At 46.4% G+C, this 17427-nt stretch overlaps 1 protein-coding gene across 7 annotated transcripts in view; it reads left to right on the top strand.

Moving 5' to 3' along the window:
* Positions 1–17427, top strand: part of CRACR2A (calcium release activated channel regulator 2A) — a 112039-nt gene that overhangs the window by 59975 nt on the left and 34637 nt on the right. For 6 of the 7 annotated variants that reach the window (XR_012419706.1, XR_012419707.1, XM_045364557.3 and 3 more), the window contains 3 exons: positions 6864–6954; positions 10164–10259; positions 12157–12344. Coding sequence is in view for 5 of the 7 variants with exons in the window: in XM_045364557.3 (XP_045220492.2) it covers positions 6864–6954; positions 10164–10259; positions 12157–12344 (375 nt within the window). In the remaining 2 variants the exon portion in view is untranslated. Of the gene's footprint in view, positions 1–6863; positions 6955–7519; positions 7642–10163; positions 10260–12156; positions 12345–17427 lie in introns of those variants that run through there. The other variant, XM_074005835.1, reaches the window with a different exon arrangement.

Raw genomic sequence — 17427 nt, 5'->3', positions numbered from 1 at the left:
GTTAATTAATTTTCACAGTTCCTGTGGGAGGCTGGCAGGATAAGTTAATGCTAACTACATCTCACCTTCTAGTTCCCTGCAAATTATCTGTAAAGGCCTCTCAGAAGCTACGCTTTGTATTTACATTAGAATCATGAATTCTTCACCTCTACATCCTTCTCACACATCCCATCCTCCTCCCATCCTTAACTCCCCAGTAACCCAGCACCAGACGTACACGTGAGTGTGCGCACACACACACACACACACATCCTTTAGAGAGGGACATTTGCCAGAACCAGACATCTCGTATGAAGATGTTTAATCCCCTGAGCTGGACCTGGGTTTTCATCTGGGTTTTCAGTAGGACTCATTCATTCCGGTCCATCACTGCCCTTATGGCATCCGCAGTATCTCACTGTTACTCTCTCCCCCCTGCTGTTGAAAATCTCCCTATTCTGAACTCACCTCTTCTTAGCTTTTCCCCTGAGAACTCCACCATCCTCCCCGCCACCAGAGCGGGCAGCTTCCTTCACTTCCCCCTAGCAGGGCTCTGAGGTCACAGGATGACCGTCAGACAGAACCTAGGAGGGTTCTTTTGGGTCTACCTCATGGTGCATGGCTTCTTCTGTCTGTTCCTTTCCTCCCTGCCACTATAGCATTGGGCTCGATATTCTTAGATGCTAAATTATACAGAGAGTATAACTTCAATCTAAAGTATTTTGCCCAGGGTCATACTGTAAGAAGGGCTTAATCAACACTTTTCAATGGAATGTATGGACGTCTCTTTCCACATTTAGTCTTCTCTATTGAGCCTCCTCAGGTTTTATCCACCCCTGTGTCTTCCATCCCCAACTCCTTCACCATTCCTGCCCACATTTCTTCACACCACATACACCAAGCTGCCACTTGATCCTCCACCCCCCAGCTTCTACTTGACCCTTGGCTGACATCTATAGAGCAGTGACTCTCAAATGGGGTCCTTGGCCTCTGGAGAATCAGAAAACTCATTTAATTAGAATTTATTAAATGCATCTTATGGTGTTAGACACTTCCACTCGCATTATCTTTTTTAATCTTTACAACTTCTGTCTAAAGTAGGTATTACCAACTGATTTTTCAGATATAGAACACTTCAGGCTTACTGAGGTAACGTGACTTATCCAAGGCCAGAAAGTTTGTAAATGTCAGAACCGAGACTTGAACCCAGACCTTTTAATTCTGGATCTAATAAACTTTGTGGCAACCACACGCGTGTCAGCAAAGTCTCTATAACCTAGACTGCCCTGAAACCTGCCAGAAGAACTACCCAGCATCACGGGGAAAGAAAAGGACGGGGAGGATAAATATTAGTGCTCATGACTGTTGCTAACTCTGGCTCCTCCACATATGTGTCCTTCTGTTCCACTGAGAACTCATGTCTCTTGCCCTTACTCCTCTTTCATCTACCTCTTCTTCATCTCTCCCACATTATGTAACTCAAAATGATTAGGGTCAGATAGTAGAAAATGGAATAATTAAATAGATACCACTTGAGTTCTGGGAGCCAGGTCAAGAGTTTTTTGTTTGTTTGTTTGTTTGTTTTGAGACGGAGTCTCACTCTGTCACCCAGGTTGGAGTGCAGTGGTGGGATCTTGGTGTACTGCAACCTCCACCTTCTGGGCTCAAGTGATTCTCCTGCTTCAGCCTCCTGAGTAACTGGGGCTACAGGCGTGTAACACCACACCTGGCTACTTTTTGTATTTTTAGCAGAGAGGGGGTTTCTCCATGTTGGTCAGGCTGGTCTTGAACTCCTGACCTCAGGTGATCTGCCTGCCTTGGCCTCCCAAAGTGCTGAGATTACAAGCGTGAGCCCCTGTGCCCAGCCAGAAGGAGTGTTTTGAGAATGGCTAAGAGAAGACAGGTTGAATGGCTATGCCTACATGTCACTAATGAACATCTCAGAGGTCTCTGCTACAGATTGTGGTCCTCATTTTGTCTAACATTTTTCCAATGGCATGAGTAAAGGAAGACAAAAAGGGAATATTTTGAAGTAATGAAAAAAGTTCCATCCATAAAGAAGATACAACATACATTAAGCTTTATGCGCCAAATAACACAACAGCAAGATACATATGGCAGAAGCTTTTAGAAAAAATAAAGAAAACTTAATAAAAAAAAAAAAAGACTTTAGACTTTAACAAATTTGCTTCAGATTTGACACATTAGTCAGGCAAAAGTACGTGGAAGATTAAAGTATGTGAAACCATCAATGAACACACTTTAGAGATGAATATAGAATTGTGTGCCTTACAAATAGAATATATGTCCCTCTCATAGAAGTTGTGCAAAAATTGGTCATGTTTGTGGCTACAGAGGAAAGATAACCAATAGATTCCAAAACCATTTCTTTGTATAATATAATAAAACTAGAAACCAATAGCTTGTACCTTTTTTAATAAACTGCCTTTTAAATAACTCTCAGATACATTAAATGACAAAAACCAACATTATAGATTATTTAGCCTACATCCTGATTGAAGATTTAGAATGTCAACAAAACTTGGAAAGTCACTGAATACACCACACGACCAACTGAGACTTGTTAGCATAGTGACGGGCTGGAAAGATGGACTAGAACTAGCAAACACAAAATCTAACAGAATTACATTTGAGATGTTGCTCTGTGTTCAAAACGCCAATGGCAGAAGCACAAAGTAGAGGAGATACGATTCAGTAGTACCATCTTTAAAACAAAAATGATCACACAGACCTAAGATTTAGAGATTGTAGTTGGCAAATGGGTTCAGCACACATCCACTGTAATGTGGCTGCCAAGAAAAGTTAATGGGGTTTTAGGCTGTATGAATAGTTATGCAGCATCTAGAACAAGAGAGGAAATAGCTCTAATCTGCACACATCAGTCTCATACACACTGGGCATTCAGTTTGGCACTCGCATAGCTTGAGAAAGATCATTGCAGCCCATTTGAAGAAGCATGAAGGGAATTGTAAAGGGATTTGTAAAAAAATCCACGTGAGACACAGTTGCAGGAAGTGGAGAGGCTTGACCTGAACCCTTGAAGTCTTGATGCCGTTCTGAAATACATGAAAGGCTTTTATGCAGAAGAGTAAGGTCGTGGAAAGACAGATTTCTGTGAGCCAGAATATCCCAAAGATGAAATAACTACTTAGAGAAACAGCAAGTTCCCTGTCACTGGGGGTATTCTAACCTAGTCCGGGTAAGTACTTGACATGGTATTGTCACAAGATTTTTAACACCGGAGAAACAGGTAGTTAGATCAGACAAACCTTCCAACTCTGAAGTTCTTTAACTCACATGGTATCTAGTGTTCCCTCAAAATGGTCCATGAGCTTCTGAGTTTGGTACCCAAAATTGTAAATTGAGTTTTTACAGGTTTTTGGCATTAACATTTTGAGTTCAGGCCCTGCGGGTGACATAAATGCCTGCGTGTTTATAATCTAATTGAGACAACACGAACCCAAATGAAACAGTTGTTCAGGACTATTTAAGATTAATTGTTAAATGATCAAATGAAGACATCTGCTGTCATCAGAGTTCAGAGAAGGGGTCATGAGGGTTGGAATAGATGGCAAAATCTTCACAGAGAAGACTTCAAAGTCTGTTTATATGCATTAGGCAATATAAGTGATTTTAGAAATTGTGGCAACAAGGATGTATATGATGAGCAAACATGATGAGTTGTCTCTTTCCCCTGATGGCAGAATGTGGCGAGCCTTGCTGAATGTGACTCACCATATGTGCACATCTTTTTAGTGTCTCTTGCTGCCACTGCCCGCACAGCCACTGCAGGGCTCCTGCAGACACGGGCTCCTGGCTGCTGGCTCCTGCTCACACACAGTCTGGATCTCTAATGGATTGGTTTGACAGGCACTTTTATTGACTGAGCTATTTCTTCTTCATCTTCCCAATTGCATCAGCCTTTCCAAACCCAGCAGGTCTTTCATCCTTGAAACCAAGGCTCTTCCCCTTGGGGAGCACTGCCCTTTGCCCTCCATAGCCCGTGATTGTAATGACAACAGTAAATCATCCCTTACACTGACTGAGGGCTCTGTGGTTCTGACACTTTCCACATCCACTCTCGTGTGTTCTTTATGACAATGTAGGGAGGAACACAGGGCAGGTACCATCCCAGGATGTGAGGAGGTCAGAGTACTTACCCAAGGTCACACTGAGGAAAGGAGCTGGTTCTGGGATCCGAATGCAAGTCGTCTCATCCCTGCACTGGTTTAGTGACATGAGTGGTATGCACAGCACCTTAATCTTCCCCATTCCTGGGATTAGTGTGTTCTAACCCAGTCTTGTCATAGTCGTTCAAGCCTGGAGAGTCTCACAGCAGGCCAGCTTTCCAAAAGCTTGGTTGCATATATGAGTCTGGTTGGGCCCAGGATCTCGGATGCCCACCTGGAATCCCAGCGCTTCTTTGCAGTAGGCCTAGCCTGTGTGAGTGAGGGCTAGGGGGAGGCACTCTTCAAACACTGTATCTATCTTCCTGCCAGTTATTTTTTAGTGGCTTGTAAAATAACTTAATTCACATACCAGCAAGCTGGTATGCAAGCATGAAAAACTTAGAGTGTGTTAATTTAATCAAATAAGACATAGATCAAAGTTAATATAGCACACTTAATTATATTATAGAATTAATGCCCTGCATGGTTATTAGAAATAAATGGTAAGCCATTTATATGAATAACTTTATATGAATTGCTTTAGCAGAGCCAAATCAATGTTTAAGTTTCTCTCATCTTACTTTATTAGTTTTACAGTATTTATATAGCTGGAATCTCTGTCTAGAGTTTTCCTTGATATCATTTACCATCTAGCATCTGAGTTTCTTCAAACACAGGAAGATAATTCCAGGGACCAAGAGAAATCATCTTGCTTTCTGAAAGTTCCTTCAAACTGTATCTGCTTCTGTCACTGAAGTATCAGGGTCAACAGCATGAGCCTTCTTCCTTACTTTTCCTCCAAGATTTTGTTTTAATTCTTAGGAGTTAACTCAGAGCAAAAGTAACCATCCCAAACATTGGTCATTTAACAAGAAGAGATTTCTTACTCTTAGCCAAAAAGAGTAAGGGATGCAGGACGTATCCATAAAGACAGGGTCCCGGCTTGCGAAGGTCTGGGAGGACTGTCATCTCTCACTGAGCCCACCCTGGGCCATTATTGTACAGTCGCTCAAAATCAAGTTTCTGGTCTTGGGGGTGCAGCCAAGCAAGGCAACTCCAAGGCTGTGCTCTGTGATGAATGTCCCTGACCATGGAGTCTCGCACACTGTTCCTTTGTCTGGGTCAGATCTGTGGTTTCTGTAAAGCTGGAAGGATGCCAATCAAAATGACTCCTGTTCATTGTTCACCTGTGCACATGGTGAAAATACACTCTCAACAGGTGGCAGATGAGAAAGGGGCAGAAATTGGGCTGTGGCAAAGCCTTGGACAGCAGAGAAGGTCTGGTCCTGGATTGGAGGCCCAAGTGGACATGGGAGGTAGGGGTTAAAATGATGGAGGGCTCAGGGGAATAAATATCTTCCCATCCTTTATGTTCAGTTCAGAAATCTTCCTAGTACTTCTTAAAATTGAGAACTTCAATTATTGAAGTCTCTTAAATAAAGGGCACAGTGGGCTTGCCATCATTTAAGTTTAGAATGGCAGGGGCCAAATGTGTGTGTGTGTGTGTGTGTGTGTGTGTATGTGTGTGTGTCTGTTGCATGTTCAGAACAGGTCTTGAGAGCCACATGAGCCTGTTCACGGAGCCTGGAGTTTCCTGAACAGGATAGGGAGAAGATCGGGAGTAGCGGCCACAAAGAGGGTCTTTCACTGCATGGTCAGCAAAAAAGGTATGAAAATGCAACTACCTGGGAATGTCAGTAATTCAGTGTGATAACTCCCAGTTTCAGTTCCAATGCTAATACCAGATCTTTCCTGTTTGAATTTGGAGGGGCATTAGAAGTTGGATGTATCATGGGGAGAGAGAGAAACAGAAAAGGATCCATCCCTGGGGATGACCTACACACCTTGTCCCCATAGCTGCGTTTGTCTTCATCTCCCTATAGGAGCAGAGTGCCTAGGTACTCGCTTTCTGGGTGGGGAGAGGAAAGAGTGGGGAGAGGATGCTGAGAAGAAGAGTGGGGATGAGGACATCTCATTGTCATCGCCATCCTCCAACCAGCCTCGCCTGTCTCGCACTGTCTGCTTGTGCCCTGGAGCCTGAGATGGCACGGGCACTAGACATCGTGCCTTTTGCTTTGTGGTAGGGGTGTGGTAGCTCTTGTTGTCATCATCGTGGAATCTCTTGAGAATCTCATGAGAAACATGGATCACACAAACTCAAGCATACAGGGAGAGTCCTCTGAGAGTGCAGTGATAGAGGGTCCGGATGTGGACAGGCAGAGAGAAAGCATGCAAACAGGGACAAGATAAACCAGGAAACAACAGGAAAGAAACCCACACAATGCAACTTCATATGGTCTATGAGCGTGGGGATCAGCGGGAACAGGGATGATATGTCTGGCAGAGGCCTCTGGGCTTGTGTTGAAAGAAAGTACAATAAAGGGAGATGGTCCAGGGAAACTTCACCGAGGAGCACAGGGATCATCTAGGAGTGATGGCTGGGGGATGGGAGGAGGAGAGGCCACGTGAAACCTACCAGTTGTAGGGGCAGGTGCCACAAGGCCTCTGTGGTCTGCATCCCTTGTCGGGTTAGCTGATCCTGAGGGACTGATCTTGTAGCCTTGACCGACCTGACCGATGCTGTCACCCCCACACCCACAGCTCCAGAGTAGGGGACTGGTGTCTGAGCTCCAGGAGCTGTCGCTGTGGGATAGGGGAACCTTAATGCAGACTCTCCTTTTGCCATCTCTGTAGGAAAATTGCTGCTTATGATGAAGAAATCCAGCATCTCTATGAGGAGATGGAACAGCAAATCAAAAGTGAGAAGGAGCAGTTTCTCCTGAAGGTAAGTGTGCACTCCCCAGGCTTGGCTCTGAGGCCAGCTTGACATATCTGCTCTGTCTCCCCCAAGTTTAAGATTGTGGTGCCTCTGTCCATGCACTGTTGATTCCCTCTTTCTCTGCTGTATTTTTTTGTCAAGACATTTATCACCTTCACACAGGACATGTAATATCCTTGTTTATTTTCATTGAGTGTCTATCTTCTCCTGCTAACATATAAGTTGCAAAAGAGCAGAGATTTTTATCTTTTATTAACTAAAGTATCCTCAGCACATAGACAATGCCTGGAACATACCAGGTGCTCAACAAATATTTGTTAAATGAATGAATGAATGAATAAGTGAATGAATGAAAGGATGGAGGTTCATGCTTTCCGTTAAATTTGATCTGACATTGACTGTTCCTAGAATTATATGGCAGGCCCGCCCAAATGCACCAGCCCAGTTCACCCTGTGTCCAGCAGCTCTCCTAAGTGGACAAGCGTTAGAGCCTGTGCTACCCATCCTTTACCCTTAGGCACATGGAAAATTTCATAGCCGAGAAAAAACAAATCAATCCCGCCTTCCACAGATACCGTTGAGGAAATGGATAACTCCCTTCCCTCTTCCTGGTCTGACCCTTATCAGCCCCTTCCCAAGCCCTGCCATTTGTCTCAAGAAGTCAGGATTGGCAAAATCCTCTTCTTTGCCAAGGTAAGCAGGATCCTTCTGGAAACATGTTCATAAAACTAAATTTAAAAAAAAAAAAAAAAAAGGCCACTGCACTCCAGCCTGGGCGAGAGAGCGAGACTCCGTCTCCAAAAAAAAAAGCTTCAGAGAACTCTCTAGTACCCATTTTGGGGCTACCTACTTGGTGGGTTCTCAGCAGAAAAGACTTTGATCTTAGATGGCAGCTTCCCTTGCCGCTCAGCACTAAGCCTGACTGTTATCACAACCCCTTCTCTTGAACCAATGTTAAGTTTTATGCTGCCTCAGATTATCAACACCACTGCTCCGTTTATTATCACAGATGTCATTCAAACTGAGAGGGAATCGGAATGCTTTTCAAGAACATCTGGTCATGTCCTCCAATTAGCGCCCTCTGGAGGCTTGTCAGCATTTCCAGGCCTCCTCCCTCTTGTAGAGCCTGAAAGCATTCTGGCTGCTCCTGCCCCTCAACCTGGTTGATGGCAGACAGAACTCACACACTTCTCACCAGCAGACCCCAAAATCGTTTCTGAGAACAGCAGCTCCCCACCCCACCTCCCTGCCATAGGGCAGTCACCCCCTTTATCCCAAATGACACCCTGCACAGAGAGGCTGAGCTCCATGCGACATCTTGTCCCCTCTGCCCCGGCCATGACTACAGGTCAGAGGTCCTAGCTAAAAGAAAAGACGTGATTTCAGAAGCAAATGCTGGGCCAGGGCATAGGGGATGGGCAAGGGCAGAGGCCACAGGAAAAAAATTCAAGGAGAAGTTTGCGTCACTGCAGGTGACCCAGCCTCCCTGTCCCCTTCTGCTCCCTCCTTCTCCCCTCTTGACACCAAATGCCTTTAAAGCGCAGTGCTTAGATTTATGCCTTTTGCATGAACATGGAAACTGCTCAGATGTTTTTGCAGCACTATTAAGCCATTAGATACAAAGGCTTTTGCCTGGCGATAGATCAAGGATAGGGGTGCTACAGTTTCTGACATCACGGAAAAGGTTGAACCCTCGGACCAGAATTTGGGTCCTGGCTTGACACATATCAGTTTGTCTGACCATGAAGGAAGTACCTAATCACTTGCACCTTCCAACCCCAGGATGTGATGCCAGACCACCTCAACGCTCTGTCCTGGTGCATTGTGAGGATGCTCTGTAGGCCCATTGGGGGTGCAGCTACATCATCACGGGGATGCTGGAGCCTCTCGCTGCTCCCAGCATTTTTCACGGGGAGCAGCAGCCAAGTTGAAGGAGGCAGACTCACTGGGGCTGATTCTCTGGAAGTAAATGTTGGGAGCAGGTGCTGTCTGGTCAGATCGTACCTCTGCCATTCATGTGGTTAACATGAGGATAGTCACAGGCTGTCCCTGTGGTTCTTCTGCCCATTTACTTGCCTAAAAATGGGCAGAAGAACCTGGTCACATCAACAGAGGATGCACAAGGAAGCACCCTGAGCCTTTGAGTGGAGGTGTCCAAAGGCCTCTGGCCCGAGGGGGCCGTGCTCCACCACCGTGCTGCGGCCGCTGTCATGCCAGGACACCCGTCTAGTGCAGCATCCCACGCTGTTCTCCTTGGGAGAGAGTCCTTCCGTATCTCAGGAACCCCAGGGGGCTCCGGTAGTGAGTTATATGGCAGTTACAATGGTTTCTTCTCTTCCTGCACATTTTGTACCTCCATTCCGCCTTCAGGCAAGTGGAGTGCTGCAGATGGCATGGGTATTTTTGTTTCTATTCTGTGAACAAACAGTGATCCAGAAGAATGAAGCAAGTTAGTTGGGTGAAGCCGGGGCCAGAACCCAAGTTGTGTCCCGCTCGGCTCAGGGCCCTTACACCACAGATCTGGCTCTGCTAAGAGCATCAGGCACCCGACGGCCCACACACTTTCCTCCTCATCCCACAGCCAGGCCCCTTCTCACCTGCTTCAGCACCTCTCTGTGGGGAAAGCCCAGCCTAGGGAAGGAGCAGATATTAAAACATCCTGAGGAGCAGGGCCCGGGAGACTTCAATCACAGTGGGAAAATATGAACACTTAGACCCTCAAGAGGAACAGGTAATGGCCCTGTGTTTCCAGAGTGTGGCCAATTTAAGGGATCCGATGCCAGTGCCCAACCTCGAACAGAGTATCCAGGTCAGAAGGCGTCCGAGGGGTCATCTGCCTCCCCCAGTTTGCACATGAGGAGACCAAGGCCTGATGTTTGAACTCAGGCCCCAACTCTCCCCGTTCAGTATTCCACCTTTGGCTGACACTGCTCCTTTTTTTGGTAGAGAGGAGGGTGGCGGTGCACAGTCACTGGACATGGCCATGCTTGCTGGGAGTTTGCATCCTGCCTCACTAAGTGCTTGCATTATCTCTGTCTCGTTTGGTCCTCCCTGATGGGGCAGGCAGGTTACCAGAGCCCTGCAGTGCTATGGGAAAAGCCCCGTGGTCTAATAGAATGGGTTTTGATGTTGAGTAGGTTCAAGGTGGGAAAAGAAATCTATAACCCAGGGGTGCTACATTTGGGTCCTGTGTATCCCTCTTTCTGGCTTGGCAGGACACAGAGAGGTTTCAAGCCCGCAGTCAAGAGCTGGAACAGAAACTGTTATGTAAGGAGCAGGAGCTGGAGCAGCTCACCCAGAAGCAGAAAAGGGTATGTTGCTGTCATGGCCTCAGAGTACCTGGCTCTTCTCTCCATCCTTTCCTCTGCCTCTTGCCCACCTTCCCTGCCATTCACTTAAGGACTTTTGATTTTTTTTAACCTGAGAAGAACGATTTAGTTGTACAACAGATAGCATTTAAAATCACAGGTGATCCCAAGATAAAACCTTTACTTCTCCAATACCAGGTGTTTAACTTGGAAAAGTTGCCAAGCATTCCCCCATGAGGTATCTGCAGACATGTTCCTATAATTATACCCAGGAGCCACAAGAATGCCAAAACTGGAATTTGTTTCCTGCCTCCTGTATAAGAAAAGAGGGGAATGCCGAGGTACGAGAGACATTGTCTACCACGATATTTGGCGGGGGGCTACAGATAAGTTTCTTCCGTCCAGAATGGTCATGGATGCCTCTGCTGGAACAGGCGCTTCCGAAGTCAGCCTGTGTCTTCCCTGGTCGTGTGGTGCCTGGACAGGGTCATTGGCATCCTTTGTGGCTACTCCCATCCCTGCAGGAAGAATGCAGACACCAGGCACTCCTCTCTGATGTACCTGAGCCTCCAGGAGGCAGGCTGGGTGGTGCGCTCTGCAGGGCAGCGTCTCTGTGGCCGGGAGTGCCTGGCTGATGAGCCCAGAAAGACTGACGGCCTAGGCAAGCCTCCTACTTAGCGGCCTCCACTCCTTAGCAAGGGCTCCTGAGGGAGACGGGCTGGCGTGCCACTGGCCTCCTGTTTTGTTGTGCCCGGTGCCGGAAGGAATCCAGCTCTGGACAGACCAGGACACGTTGCTTCCATTTCAATAGAGAGGGTTATTTTTAGCAGCACATTAACATCTACTTGAAGACAGCCCTGCTAAGACAAGAGACTGTTCCACTGCTGCTGCTACCCAAGCTATGAATTTAGGTCTCCTTCCTTCTGCAGCAAGACGATTTCTACTCCGGGAACTGCCAGCTGCCTCCCCGTTTCTCCATCCACAGTTGCACCTTGCTTCTCCTACTCCTTCTCTTCCTCTCTATTATGCATTAAGTTCCTAGCAATTAGATTTACCCCTCAGATGAATGATTGCCACTCGATGTAATTACTGCATGCTTGCCTGATTACACAGGAGCCTTTTGAGAATCACACCAAATTCCTTGTTGTTACTTCTTCCTCCCCTTACTGGCCACATTCATTAAACTAAATTTATTATGATATATGTACCTTGGTTTGATTCTTCCTCTGGTGAGAGGATTAGAAGCTCTGCACAGCATATTCAACAGCCAAGAAAAGCTGAAGCTATAAAAATGCAAGGTTTTTAGTTACTTTAGAGACATAGAAAAGGTCTGTGTTCTGTTTGAACTGTTTTAGTTATTTCCTAAGAATTTTCAGGGCTTCTGGCTACCCTTAAAAGCTTCTCTAGATTAATGGAATTGGAGTCGAGAGGAGAAAAGGGAATATATAGATTTACTATCAGCGTGCGAAATTGGGAAGGATGGTTTTATGAAGCAGGCCATTTAGCTGTTCCCCTTCTCCATCAAGGACCAAGGAAAAGAAATTGGCTTAAAGGACAACAAGACGGATTTAGGTTAGATCTCAAGGCTATTCACACGGACGGACTGTGGAAGTTCCTTTGTTAGTGGTCTTTCTGAGTGGAGCAGTTCCTCCTGGACTGTTTAGTGATCCTGTGTGGAGACAGGGGAGAGACAAGATGTGCTCTGAAAGCTCCTTCCTGCCTAGAGGAGTGTGTATGTGTGAACTGAGGCGAGGACAATGCCGATTTAGGCTTGAGGCCGGTGAGGGGTGGCAGTGACGGTTCCTGCCTGCCAAGCGGGGAAAGCAAGGTGAGGCCAGGGCAGGCCCTCGTGAAGATGGTGGTCACTCCTCATTCCCCTCTGCTCCCCATTCCTTTGCAGCTGGAAGGTCAGTGCACAGCCCTGCATCATGACAAGCATGAGACCAAGGCTGAGAATACCAAGCTGAAACTCACCAACCAGGAGCTGGCCCGGGAGCTGGAGCGGACCTCCTGGGAGCTCCAGGATGCTCAGCAGCAGCTGGAAAGCCTTCAGCAAGAGGCCTGCAAACTCCACCAGGAGAAGGAGATGTGAGTCCAGCCTTTGTCCGCTCCTCTGCTGTCCTCCAGCACCACCCCCCACTATGGGCGTGTCCCCTCGCCGCTCAGAGGCCCTGTCTCCTGGCCTGTGAAGTGTGGATTTGGGCTTGTTGCTCCCTGAGACTCTTCTAACACTCTTCTAGGATTCTGACCCTGTGAAGCAGACCAGTTCTGTGTCCAGCATTGCCTGGGATTGACAAGAAATGTACAGCCCTGTTCTCAGAAAATGCATTCTGTGATTAGAAAGACACGTTTTTCCACAAACAAATATGAGGGAGTCTGTCGGCAAATGCTGAGTGAGCAGACAGACCCTAAGTAACTGTCGTCGTGTAGAGACCTGGGAGGCCAAGGGGGACCAGAGGGAGGCAGGAAGGCTTCCGGGATCAGCATATGATCTGACGGGGCATGTGTCACTGTCCTGGACTTGCCTGTCCATCTCTGCCCATTTTTTTCACCATGTTCCTCAGATTCAACTGTGTGGTCCCAGTAGGGGGAAACCCACATCTCTCAGGGCCCGACCTGCCAATGGTGTCCAGCCATGGGGGTTGGTTTACTAGGCAGAGGCACACCTGAGGCAGAATCAAGCCTGGGTCTGCACCTTAAGCTGGAGGAGTCCCTGAAGAATCAGCCATTTATCTTGTCTTGGTAGTCTTAGGTTTTAGATCAAATGTACTCTGCGGCTCAGGGCAGAGGACCCTCCTTTGTTTATTTGTATATTCATTTATCCATAGAGCCAATGACTTCTTCATTTGGCAAACATTTATTCTGCGCTAGGTACCGTGCTGGGCATTCGATATATCTCACTTATGTGGATCATTTGACATCCTCCCATTTGATCTTTAAATCATCCTGGGCCAGGCGTGGTGGCTCACACCTGTAATCCCAGCACTTTGGGAGGCCGAGGTGGGCAGATCACGAGGTCAGGAGTTCGAGACCAGCCTGACCAACATGATGAAATCCTATCTCTATTAAAAATACAAAAATTAGCTGGGCATGGTGATACACGCCTGTAGTCTCAGCTACTCAGGAGGCTGAGGCAGGAGAACGGCTTGAACCTGGGAGGCAGAGGTTACAGAGCCGAGATCGTGCCACTGCACTCCAGCCTGGGCGACAGAGCAAGACTCTGTCTCAAAAAAAAAAAAAAAAAATTCCTGATGTGGCAGGTTCTGCTATTATCAAAGAGGAAACTGAGGTTCAGAGGTTTAAGTAACTATCCCAAGATGCCAAGAGTTAGACACATCTTGCCGATTTTCCCTAGAGAATAACAAGCCTGCAGAAAATATCCTTACAAGAGTCGGACTGGCTATCATTTACTCACACATTCGTTCATGCACTCTTCATTCATTCATTTATTCTGAAAAAAGTAATTGTGTGCCTGATCCTGAAAGGTACCAGGTAGTACCGAAAGGCCGATTTTAGGGAAAAGGGCAGTGCTACGTACCAGAACTTGTTTTATAGATGTTAACTCCCCTTGTTCAGAAGTGAAGGTGCTCACTCTGGGTGGCTGCTGGCAGGATTTTGGTCCACAGGCCTACGTAAAACTGCTGTGCTGGTGTGACCTCTGTGTGGAATCCTGTACCGTTTGGTGCTAATTGCCTGGGGTAAAAGGAAGGACACGTGTTTGGGCTGGAAATTTCACCCTAGTAAGATGTCTCCAGTTAAAACAAAACAAAAACAAAGAGCTCCCAAGTGGCTGACTTAAATTAAGCCCCTCCATTCCAATTCTTGGATGACCAGTTGTGGAAGGACAACATATTTCACTGTGAACAAGCAAAATCAGTTCCTCCTCACTGAGAACAGGTCAACAAGGTACAGGCATTTAGCTTTACAAACACAATTAAGGATGCAGGCTCTTAAAATTCAATCAAGCTCTAAAAGCAACAAACATCTGAAGGCACAAGCATTAGAACAGCAAATGGAAATAAACACCCAGTGCTGGAGCGTCACATCACAGCGTGAGGATTCAAAGCTTTCTGAAGTCTTATCTTAATTAACCAAGCCAGAGACACAATCTCTGGAGGCTGAGAATTGAAAAAGAGGGAGGGAGGGAGAATGGGAGGAAGAGAGAAATATGACTCCAGAACCTTCACAACTTGTATTCAAGAAGCTTGAAGTTTCTTGTGTAGCCGGGGAACATCCTGGGGCCTGGAGAGCATGTCCCGTCCAGGGAGGCCGGGAGAGCAGTGCAGCGAGAGGCTTGGCTTGTTCTCCATAGAGTAGGGTTGCAGACGGGCAGATGGAGAGGACTTTGATGCTCTGGTTCACCTGGAGGAGTCCCTGAAGAATCAGCCATTTATCTTGTCTTGGTAGTCTTAGGTTTTAGAACAAATGTACTCTGAGGTTCAGGGCAGAGGACCCTCCTTTGTTTATTTGTATATTCATTTATCCTTATAGTCAGTGACTTCTTCATTTGGCAAACATTTATTCTGCGCTAGGTACCGTGCTGGGCATTCGATATATCTCACTTATGTCGATCATTTGACATCCTCTCATTTGATCTTTAAATCATCCTGGGCCAGGCGCAGTGACTCACACTCATTTTATACATGAAGAGACTGAGGCTCAGAGAAGTGTAGTGATGGGCCCAAAGCCGCGCAGCTAGTTAGTGCCGGATAACAGGGATGGAGCCCAGTTCTCCTGATAGTCCCGGGCTCTCCCACAGGGTCTTGCTGCCTCGTGCTGCTGCAGAGCAGCTGGGAGAGGAAAGGGTGGAGCTGGGAGGTAAACAGGCTTAGTCACTGATCAGCAAGAATTCTGAACAGGCAAAATTAATTTTCCTGATCTCTGAAGATGCTCAAGGTAGCGGAAGTAGATTTTAAAATGAGATAAAGAAAGAACTATCAAGCAGAGAGGTAATATAAAGATGAAGGTCAGCTGAGAAGCAGCAACTCTCTGTTTATTTTTTAATTAACTTTTATTTTGAGTAAGTAGTTATGACAAGGCACGCAATTCAAAAGGCACAAAAGGTTATATGCTCAAAAAGAAGTCTGTGTCCCCGACACAGCCCCGATCTGCAGTCATCAGAGCCACTGGTCATGGTTTCCTGTGGATCCTTTCAGAGGATGCTGTATGTATATGCAGGCACAGACACATATATGTGCGTGCACACACGTGCACACGCATACACACACACACACGCTTTTCCTTTATAAAACAGTAGCATACTAAGCATACTGTTCTGCATTTACATTTTTCACTTGACAATATGTCTTGTGAAGTGCTCCATAGCTCATCTCTCCCCTAAAACAAAGCCAACAGCAGTTCCCCTAAGGGTAACCATAAACGCCTCACCAATTACCACTCCAAACAACTGCAGGTTCTTTCCCTTTCAGTTTACATATTACCATGTATACACTTTTAGAACCTCTAGGTTAGAAGGACTTTAGAGGTCATTCAGTCAAATATCTAAGTGTCTTTTTTTTCAGAAGTGCCTTTCTTTTGTTGACACAAAAATATATTTCTGAATATATGTGTGTATATATAGATGTACAAATATCCAAGCAGATATATGTTTACTAGGCAAACAGAACAGTACATGTGTTCACATGTATTTCTAATACAAATGTGTGTATATATAGCCCTGATGGTCACTGGTGCTATGTATGCAGAGCCAGAGAAAACTTAGAATTTGGGAACTGGCTATTTGGTAAAATACTCTGTGAGAACCCAGACCTTAAGTCCCTGGTGAATGATTTTCCTGAGCAGAGGAAAAGCTGTGAGCTCCTGGCCACCCCTGGAGAGAGGCAGGACACAGGGTGGGGTGGGGGACCCTAAAGTACAGCACCAGGATCTTCAGCTCCCAGGGCCCAGAGTCGGGAGTGGGCAGCTCTGCTCACAGAGCGCTCATCAGAGCAGAGTCCCGGACAGGGGTTTAGAGACCCAGTTTGGATGATGGGAAATACATTGTTTTTCTTCAAGTTGAAATTAAATATAATCGGTAATAAAATGCCAAGAATTTGCATCTCTGCAGGAGCCAGAGAAGGTTTGTTGCTTAATTGGAATTGTCTGAGTTGAACTTAGAATTTCATTCAGCCTCTTATTGCTGTAAATTGACTTTACAATTATTCTATAAAATGGGGAAAAGAGAAACATCATGCTGAAGGAATCAGGTTATTAGGAGCTTGGCAGGAGAGTCCTGTGGACCAGCATGTTGGTGCTGTTTCTGCCAGCTCAGTAATGAGATGGATGGGGTGGCAGAGGGGTCCTTGCCCAGCCCAGTGTGTGCACAGCCTGGCAGCCCTGACAGCCCATGGGAAGTGACGCCTGTATCAACTTGCAAGATGCTCCCTACGTGAAAAGCTGTGCTGCAGTTTGGAAACGTGGAACTATAGACCCTTGTAGTAAGATCGGAGAGCGGTTAAAAATCGTCTAAAGCATGGTATAGAACAGAGAAGGAAAAATGAAGACAGAATTGTGAAGTGAAGCCAGTTTCCCAATATCACCCAATGTCTTATTTTTTTCCTTTCCTTTCTTCCCTGAGTGATGCTGAAGACCTGCCCCGTTACCCCATCCTTCCTTCCTCTTTTATTCTTCCTTCTTTTCCTCCTTCCTTCATTCTTTCCTTCCTGTCTTCCTCCTTCCCTCCCTTTCTTCCTTCTTTGCTCCCCCTCACCTCTTTTACCCTCTTTTCTTTCTTCCTCCACCTATTTGCTGATTACACCTCCAAGCCAGGCGCTGTGTCGAGGATATCAATGTAAACAAACCAGACACAGCCCTTACCTCCCCACCTGAGTTGCCCTCTAGTTGCCCTGATTCACAGCCTCCCTGCTTCTGTCTCTCCTTCCTCACAACTCCTGTTACAATTAACACGTTTGCACAGTGATATACATGGTTATAATAGATACATTCAATTCTGCATTACAGCTGGATCATAAGTCAGAGAAATGAAGGCCCAATAGTGAAAAGTCCAGATATCTGGGGACTTTGGGAGGAAGGTGGGAAAGAAAAGGTGGTTCTTCCAGAGCTCCTAAAAGCATACCGCGCCAGCCTCTGGGTGGGGCGAGAATGGGAGGGAAGGTAATACAAATTCTGCTCTCACCCTTCAAGATCTGGCTGGAGAAGAATATTGATTCTA

This window comes from Macaca fascicularis, chromosome 11 (genome assembly GCF_037993035.2).
Source record: "Macaca fascicularis isolate 582-1 chromosome 11, T2T-MFA8v1.1".
Lineage (NCBI taxonomy): Eukaryota > Metazoa > Chordata > Mammalia > Primates > Cercopithecidae > Macaca > Macaca fascicularis.
The sequence above is the reverse complement of the archived record's forward strand: the minus strand, read 5'-3'. Positions and strand labels throughout refer to the sequence as shown.